The sequence below is a fragment of the Setaria italica genome, chromosome IV (assembly GCF_000263155.2).
Source record: "Setaria italica strain Yugu1 chromosome IV, Setaria_italica_v2.0, whole genome shotgun sequence".
Classification (NCBI taxonomy): Eukaryota; Viridiplantae; Streptophyta; class Magnoliopsida; order Poales; family Poaceae; genus Setaria; species Setaria italica.
In genome coordinates, this window is record NC_028453.1 from 27,462,760 (window position 1) to 27,471,825 (window position 9,066).

At 52.2% G+C, this 9,066-nt stretch overlaps 2 protein-coding genes across 2 annotated transcripts; one reads left to right on the plus strand and one right to left on the minus strand.

The window, feature by feature from the left end:
* The first annotated feature begins 1,487 nt into the window (after positions 1-1,487).
* On the plus strand, positions 1,488-3,063 carry LOC101770282 (probable E3 ubiquitin-protein ligase ATL45). Its single transcript, XM_022825829.1, has one exon. It carries the CDS (start codon positions 1,765-1,767, stop codon positions 2,431-2,433), a length of 669 nt encoding a protein of 222 aa, XP_022681564.1. The 5' UTR covers positions 1,488-1,764; the 3' UTR covers positions 2,434-3,063.
* Positions 3,064-4,251: 1,188 nt separating this feature from the next.
* Positions 4,252-5,061, minus strand: LOC101778006 (RING-H2 finger protein ATL39). The gene has a single exon (XM_004967008.3). The coding sequence runs from the start codon at positions 4,963-4,965 to the stop codon at positions 4,414-4,416; it is 552 nt and encodes a 183-aa protein (XP_004967065.1). The 5' UTR covers positions 4,966-5,061; the 3' UTR covers positions 4,252-4,413.
* Between the last annotated feature and the right edge of the window lie 4,005 nt (positions 5,062-9,066).

The window sequence follows — 9,066 nt, forward strand, 5'->3', positions numbered from 1 at the left end:
TTCTAAAAGTGGAGTCCTAATATTTAGGAGTGTGTATCCAAACAGATCCTAAGTGTAGAAGCAGCTGTGTGCATGTGCATCTATGTTGATGCAACTGTTACTAAAAAGAAAGTTTGCTTAATTAGTGCTTGCTTAAATCCTTCCCCGTCTACCAGAAGATTAGAACAACACGTACCGCGATCACCCTGTACCTCACCGCGCCATCTGTTTGGACGGAACTGAAGGCCATCTGTTTGAACCTTCTGAACCAATTTATTAGGCCCTGACTCTGAAAGTCAACCGTACGTGTTTTGCGCTCCGAGTTTCTGGAACCGTATGGAAGGCAGGATTCAACTCATCATCACAAAACCATTCCCAGGATCTTCTCGAAAGAAACTAATACGTTTTGTTGGGGAAACAGAACATATGCTTGTTCCATTTGCTAGCATCTCGAGTAGAAACTAATACCAAGTGTCGCTTCCACGCACCTCGAGTCCACGACGATGACGGACAACGTACCGTAGACTAGGAGAGTCGGGCCTCGTTCGTTTCAGTCGGATTGGATTCTGGCCAGAATTATTTTCAGATCCTGTTGGAGTGATTCCACCTGTGTCACTTAGTCCGATCAGAATTTAATTATGTCAATCCACTCAAAACAAACAGGTCACTTAAATAGTCGTGGCTTCTTCTCCGATGCCGATGCTGGCGCACGGCACGCCGGCAAGCGCAGCCAGCCAGCTGGTGCGGCGAAGGGGCGCGTAGCTGCGGCCATGCCGCAGCCATGCCGTGGCAGCGTCGGGTCGGCGGGCGCGCTGGGGTGCGGAGGTGCCGGGAGTTGCGGGCGGCGGCGTAGTCGGGCCGCGGGTGGAGGCGCCGTGGGGCACGGTGGTGGTGAGACAGCAGGCCGGCGGCCATGGGGGTGCGGAGGCGCCGGGAAGCACATGCGACGCACGCAGTAGGGTCGCGGGTGGAGGTGCGGCGGCGGGGTCGTGGCCATGGAGCGCGGAGGCGCTGGGAATTGCGGAGGTGCGGGGGAGCGGCGAGCGTCGAGTCGAGCGAGTGGTCAGGCTCTGTTTCGGAGGGGAGGAGGTGGGGAATGATTCCGAGCCGTAAGTAGAGGGGGGAAATTCGGGCTAGATCTAACCGAACAACGAATCCAAGCCAGACCTGACTCCATTCTGGACTGTTCCAATCCGCCCGGATTGAACTGTCCAGGCCAAACCGGCCGAACCGAACGGGCCCTCGGTCAGTCCACCCCTCGCCTGACCCAGAACCTGCCCACATGTACTCCCGGTTGGTCACACATCTCGGCTCCACGGCCGTGAAGCCATCCCAGCACCACAAGGGTCGACCTCATTAGCTTGCCGTGCGTGCAAGTCCATCTCGCGGTGCGGCGCGGCGCGGCGTTGGTCGCCCCCGTCGATCGACACCGACACCGACCCCGTGTCCGCGCCGCAATAAAACACGCCCAGAAGGCCAGAATCGATGATATCCCCTCGCCAAATTTTTCACGCCCCGAATGGAGCCAGCGATGAAAAACCGTAAGCCGCACAAACCACCGGCCACGGCGGCCGCACGGCCAAGGAACACGTCGCTCTCCTCCAGTCTCCCACCCCGCAGCACGCACCGGCGCCGCGCGCGCGCCTATTTCTAGCTCGCCTCCTTCCGCCTCGCCGCCACGGAGTCCTCTCCTCGAACACTCGAACATATCTCTGACCCGGAAGCAGGGATAAGAAAAGCAAAGCTCTCACAAGTGCCAAGCGAGCAGCACGGCGCAGCGGTGGCATGCTGACGCTGCACCCGAGGGCGGTGGCGGGCGTCGCCGCGGAGGCGGCGGCGCCCGAGGACGGCCACGACGAGGGCCGCGCCTGCTACTGCGTCGTGGCGGCCTGCGTCTCGCTGCTGCTCTTCGTCGTGCTGGCCGCCGCCACGGCCAACGTCGCCAAGGCTTGCGCCGTATCTGGCGCGGCCGTGCTCCTGCTCGGCCTCGCCGGCTGCCTCGCGCCCTCGTGGGATGGTGTTCCAGCGGCGGCGCGGCAGCAGGCTCCCACTGCGCCCGTGCGGCTGGTGGTGCACCACCGCTGCGCCGCGTGCGGGCTGCCGGACGCCGCCATTGGCGCGCTCCCGATGTTCGCGTACGAGCCTCCGCCGCCGCCGCCCGTGGCGAAGGGCGGCGGCGGCGACGACAAGCCGCGCCGCAGCAGCTCCGTGCTGCTCTGCGCGGTGTGCCTGGAGGACGTGCGGGCCGGCGAGGTGGTGCGCCAGCTCCCGGCGTGCCGCCACCTCTTCCACGTCGACTGCGTCGACGCCTGGCTGCGCGCGCACAGGACCTGCCCGCTCTGCCGCTGCGACCTCTCCCCGCCGAACGTCACCTCGAAGGCTGTCACCCCTGCCCCGGCCGCCGCCGCCGCCGTCACGGTGGAATCCTCGCCCGACGCCCTGCCGCCGGTGTGAGGACTCGATCGTCACCAGTTCACCGGAATCTGGGCGGCGCATTCGTGATTCCTACTGTACATTCATGATCTCAAACACAGCATAAAACAGATTTTTAGGTTGATGGTATAGTGTTCACTGTCGCTGATGTGTAATTCTTCATTGCGATACATGACCAAGCAAAGATTTGATTTCGAAGGCGCAGCAGACAGCCAGCCAGCCGTGCGTCGCCGGACACGACCGCGAGAAATCGAGTGGCTGGCTCCAAACCTCTCGCCTGACGCTTCTTCCAGTTGCGAAAGATAAGGAGCATCTAGCCGATACAGACCGGTACCGGATAGTACGGAGCGTAGAGCTCGACGTGCTTGAAATCGGCCGCTACTAGACAACCCGGTCACTCACGTCAGTTGCAGCTTAACTGATGTTAGTGTGGAGCATGCACCACGGGAGTGTGAGAATGTTGTTGCACCGGCCAATTACAGTTTGGAGTGTATGGAACAAGAGGAAACGTCCGTGTTTCCCAGGCAACTGAAGCTTTTGGGCCGTTGGGATTAGGTTTAGGTGAGATGAAGACATCATTTCATTGTTGGCTTATATGTGTTGTTGATCGCTCAGAGACTCCTGGATTGATTGGAACTGGGGAGGTTTGGACCCATCTTCTTCTTTCTTTCTTTCCTTTGCTTCACTTGGTTTCAGGGCAGACGGGAATGATGACGCTCGATTAACAACAGATAAAGATCTATATATTGAGATACTTTTGTTGCGTGAGATTTGCGTCGTCAGTGATGATCTTCTGCCCTAGACACCGGTCACGAGCAGTGGAGGACATGCTGCGGGTAGCATCTCGGTGCAGAGGGCATCCAAAAATAGAGTGATTAAGCCGCTAGAAACCGAGGTACGCGGGGCAAGGGCAAGTACATTGGTGTTGTTTAATAGATAGTCTCGTGCATTGACACGTAATCTTGAGATATATAATAGTTTGTCTTTTTAAGTTGTCTCATAGTAATTCTATTTGCATAGGAAAACAAACATTATGAGTTGCATGGCAACCAAAACTCGTACAATGATAGAGTAGTCGTCTCATATTCTTAAAATCTAGCCTATGAGGTAGTTGTTTCGTGAAACAACAACCTCTTTCTCTCTCCTCACCCTCTCTCCACATCATTAAAAATCCTATGTGGTACTGCATGAGACGACTTATGAGACTGCTGAGGTGTAGCAATGTACTTGCTCTAAGGTCCAAGCAGCATTGCAGAATCACAAGGTGTTTGATTTGAGAAATGAGATAGTCCATCACTTCATCATCTTCTCACTCACTTTTTTTTGTTTAGTTTGCGGAAAGAAATCTAATAATTAGTATCAGACTGAATTTGAGGAATGACTTTGGACTCATGATGCACCACGTCATCTAGAATGGGATGGTTTCTCAAGCCGAACAATCCTGAGATAAACACACCCTGAACTGAAGTCTAGATGTTTAAGAAACAATATAACGGAGCCGGTTGCCTTCATATCGTGACCGTCATTAGTAATGTGTCGCTGAAAAATGTGTGTTTTCAGTTGCCTGTTGATAGCGTTGCCCTCATTAGTAATCGACTTCATCGGCCGGTACGACCTGGTTTGAATAAAACTATACTCCTACCTACAAAAAACTGTGGAAGTGGAACAGATGAAAATCGACTTGGTCAGTCAGTGTCCATTACAGATATTTTGCAGCTTGTCTCAGTCAGTACTCAGTAGTGTTCACGGGTTCTTTTCAAATCGCAATTCACTGTGTGGAAAAGGCGGTGACGACCTGGCAGAGTTTGCAAGATCGCTAGCATAATAATTGCATTATCGTTGACAAAATACGCTACGTATATATACAGCCAGCAGAACAGCACACTAGAACAACTATATTTAATTAAAACCCAAAATAGTATGTGCAAACCTATCCTCGAAGTTGAAACTACCCTGTATACAGCCGCCGTGGCACGGCGCACCCGCACCCCCCTGCCGGAGCTACACCGGCGGCGGCTCGATCGACGGCTGCTGCACGGGCCCCTCGGGCGGTTCTTTGCCTCCCTTCTTCTGCGGCACGACATGGCACCTGCACACGGGGCACGTCGCGTGCGAGTCGAGCCACATGTCGATGCAGCCGACGTGGAACGCGTGCGCGCACGCCGGCAGCCGCCGCGCCGCCTCCCCGGCCTTCATCGCCTCGAGGCACACCGCGCAGTCGCTGACGGGCGCGCCCGCAGCCGGCGGCTCGTACGGGAACGCCGGGGCGACCGGCGTGATGGCGGTCGGCGAGAGCCCGCCCCGGCTGAGCCGCGCCTCCTCCTCGTCGCTGGCGGCCCGGGCGGCGAACGTGCGGGACGCGCAGGAGAGCACGAAGAGGAGCGCGCAGTACATGGCAAGCGCGACCCACAGGTACCGGACGAACGCGGCCAGGATGACGAGGAGGAGCAGCACCGGGTACGACGCGAGCACCAGCGCGCTCCGCTGCGCCGCCATGGCGTCGCCGAAGACCTGCTGCGCGCGCCACGGGTACTCCTCCGCCGCCGCCGACATCGCTGGGATTCTGGCTGTACCTGCTGGGTTAGCAGGTAGCTGCTGTCGTGCGGTGTGTGTGCGAGCATTGGTGCCATCCGCGAGAGGTTTTAATCTGCCCGGCGGCCAAGGGCCAACCGCATAATGCCGTCCAATTCCTGGACAGCGTAGGCAGCAGGCAGCTGCAACTAGACAAGCGGCATTCGAGACTTCTGCGAGAGTTGCTTTCCCGGGCAGGCGAGTCATTGGATTTTTGTGTGGTCTTGAGCAATATACAATCGATCCAGCGACTCGTAGAACTCCTCCTCCTGCTCGGCCTCGCCTGCCGGATCCGGCCCCGGTGGCCGCGTTGCCACCTCAGGCATTGCCTCGACCCCCCGCATGGGGCAGCCGACCAACCACTCGCGCCGCGCGGCGCGGCGGGTCAGCGATGACGGGAGGAGGGAGGCGCCCGTCCGCCCAAATGCCGGGCGGAGCAGAGGGGCGTCGCCCGTGCAGAGCAAAGGAAAGAAAAATGACCGGTTCGCAACATAAATGATGGTAGGTGGGTAATTTTCTTGATCTTGACGTAGAAAGTTGTGAAAAACTCACATTTCACGGCTTCTGGGTTTTTCTTGTAATCATAATTTCTGTAGGCTTTTGGATGCCTAGAAGCTGGCCGTTTGTTTGAACTTCCGGCTTACTAGGGTGAAAAGCTGCTGGAAAGCCCAAACAAATAGCGTCTAAGATATTAGGTTGATAGTAGTTAGTCCAACGTGACCCACTGCGTGCAAGGTGCAACTCATGACAGTTCATGGACCGAGACACAGGAGGATTATGATATTGGTCACGTATGATCCATCCATATCCTAAGGAGACCAGACAAGATGGGCAGCCTGATTTTCTACGACGGAACCATATCTGACACAATTTTATTGGGGATGATAATATGGTGCTACAGTAACCATTTGTTAATAGTGGATTAATTAGGCTTAATAGATTCGTCTCGCGAATTAGCCCAGGACTTCTGCAATTAGTTTTATAATTAGCTCATATTTAGTCCTTCTAATTATCATCCAAACATTCGATGTGACAAGAGCTAAACTTTAACTCGAGGATCAAACACGAGTTTCAGAAAACATGCTGCTTGTCCAACGTCCAAACACGACGTCGCTTCTGTACCATTTGTTAATTCAAGTGGCTCGAGACAGAGACCAAGCCTAGTGAGGAGAGGGAAAAGGGAAAAGAAAATGTGCGAGAATTCAGAGAACGCCGCAGTCACAATGTGCGCGGACATAGATCCGGTCCAATACGATTGAAAGCATGTGTATTAAAATTTCTACACAAGAGAGCTGTCAGCAGTCTCAAAATCGATCAGAAATGAAAGATTACGATCCAAGAGAGGATGGAAGGTTAGTCGCTTACTGATGGGAGGTTAAGTAGTACCCGCAAGGGATGCCGGGTGAGGTGAACATTCTGGCGGCCGGTGAGAGCTGGGTGAGAGTGGGTCACGGCTCTGATAATGGTTATTTCCCTCAAGTATAGATAAAGTTCAAATAATTTCCTAAACTATTTTTTTTCTTCTATGGTGTGCGTCAGCAGGAGATTGACATCGAAGATGATTCTTTTTGGCATATAGTTTATATTCTCATTTTTTGTTATATGTATGTATGAGAGCGATGACACCTTCACCTTCCACTGCAAACTCAATTAACCATGGATGCGTTTACAGTGTAATTTGGCTGCTTGATTTATTTAGGGTGTGTTTAGTTGGTTGTATCATTTGATTCATGTATGAAATGATTCATAACAATAATGATCCTTTTGTTTGGTTGGGTGAATTGGACCAACTCATCCAGGATGAGGCCATCCCACTTAATATATTATTCTACTAATTATTCAGTTGCTGGCGGTTAACTTGATCAATTGATTATTGTTTAATAATTGGCAGGATCCAGAGTCTTGTTTTAGAATTGGAAATCGTCCAGTGCAGCAAAATAATTCACGAAGGCCAAACAAGTATATTTGTGCAGAGCTTTGCATGGTTGAATGCCCTGATCATGGAAGGAGAGATTACGCATGCATAAAGGATGGTGCTGGTAAATGAAGCAACTCATATGAAGATTTCCATTATGGTGTGATTAGCATGTGGCCGGAATTTTTTATTGTTGCATTGTAAACCAACGTGTACAAGAATATGGTCTAGTGTGGTCACGTTGTAGATTTAACAGGATAGAACATTGTATATATGGTAACTGAATTAAATTGGTCAAGTCTTATTCGGTTTAAGCCAGAGTCTTGTACCTATACGTGAAGTCCTGCATGCCTTATAAATACTAGCATAAATGCTCGTGCGTTGCTACGGTTTCTTACCTGCTCCCAAGTTGTCATCCGCTAGCCCCTAGTTCGCTTGCTTCACTTCCTAATCTGGTTTAGAATGTTTCATAATATTTATATACATCTCTGATAATAATAAGCGGACAACTCCTTTGAATTCTACATGGCCTATTTGAACGGTGGAATCTCAATTTTTATACATATGTAATGTGTCCTACATTTGGTTCAAACATGCATTAAAACTTTGTGGCGGATCCACTTCGGATTTGCTTGATTAAACATGATTCAGCCGCATGATACGCGACGCTCACGCCTAAACCAAGCAAACACGAAGTGCCGTCGGATTTCATCCGATTTAACCACTTGAACAGGACCCAATAACAAACCCACACGAAGGTGAGCGGTTTCAGAGAATACAACAAGTCCACCGAGTTAACAAATTAACCATTTAGTTTGGTTACAACACAACATCAGAGTTTACAAGATCAGAAGGAAAACCACAAAAGGGTAAAACCACTAGCGGAAGCTAACTCGTCGGGGTCGGACATCCCTGGTGAGGCCAATCGGGACATCAATGATCCCTCTCCTCGCCGTCCGAGGAGGGATCCCACTCAACCGTCCAACCCGGAGGGAGTTGGGGCGGCCAAGTGTTAGCAGAGGGAGGCTCAGAGGCAGCAACTTAACCTAAAAAAGAAGAGCCACAACAAAGCTGAGCTACTAAGCTCAACAAGACTTAACCGACAGGGAGCGCGCTAAACTACCTCTTCTAGACATGCAAGGCTTTTTGGCTGAGGGGTTTGTTTGCCAAAAGTGCTAGGTGTAACCCTACTTTCAAGTTTTAGATCCGGTTCTAAGTTCATTATCCGGTCTAAGTTTGCAACCTATCCTAAGCAAACATAGAACTAACCAAGGGTATATACATCCTCAACAAAACCATGTCATCATCAGATTCCTTGTTTATTCAGGGTGACATAGCGATCAAGCAGTCTCAAACTGTGAGAGGCAGACGAATCGATTCGAGTTTCTTAACCATGCATGGCGAACCTAATCTCACGACATCCGTGCACCACAAGGGTCGCTTCCTGTGTTGGCCGTCCCCATCAATTCCCAGGCGCGTGTCGGGTCCAAACTTCCCTTGGCATGCAATGCTCCACAGTCCCAGCCTCTACCGTACTGTGACCGCACTTGCACCCACATGATGCACCATGGGAACCTCGCTCCAGGGACAGCAGGGGTATAAGCCACGCCCTAGTTCAATCAGGTACTAGGCTTCCCCATCCCATACTAGGTATAAGATTAGTACCTTCAAACACTTGATCACGAACACCACCACTGTCGGGCCTTAGCATGTTTCATAGACAGACGGGGCGATCAGCCAACCACCAAAGAGTTACCCAAAACCCTGCCCCGTCCATCATCCTTATAGTTGTAACAGAAGGGTAAACATCCAACTCCTACAACTCGCGAGTGACAGGGAATCACTCGGCTTCTACCGTTTTCCTATTTAAGCAAAGCATCTACTCGGTCCAACAGCTAGTGTTCAGATCAAGGGAGCTAAGTTATGCATCTATGGTTCCAACCAACTCCTATAAGTAAATGCACAAGCATGTTAAAGAAGGCATGCGCAAGTTTGGTAAAGCATAGGGGATTTATGCATCCGAGGCTTGCCTTCGAGCAAGGAGGAGGGGAACTGCTCATCTTCTTGGGCAGCTTCGGTTTCTGGAGGCAGGAGCTCAGCTACACCTCCGTCTTCTGGCTCCGGGTGCAACTCGTAGTAGCCGTCGGCGAGACGCAGCTCTACACGAA

Coding starts and splice junctions, on each gene's coding strand:
- LOC101770282 (XM_022825829.1), top strand. CDS start 1,765: ATGCTGACGCTGCACCCGAGGGCGGTGGCGGGCGTCGCCGCGGAGGCG.
- LOC101778006 (XM_004967008.3), bottom strand. CDS start 4,965: ATGTCGGCGGCGGCGGAGGAGTACCCGTGGCGCGCGCAGCAGGTCTTC.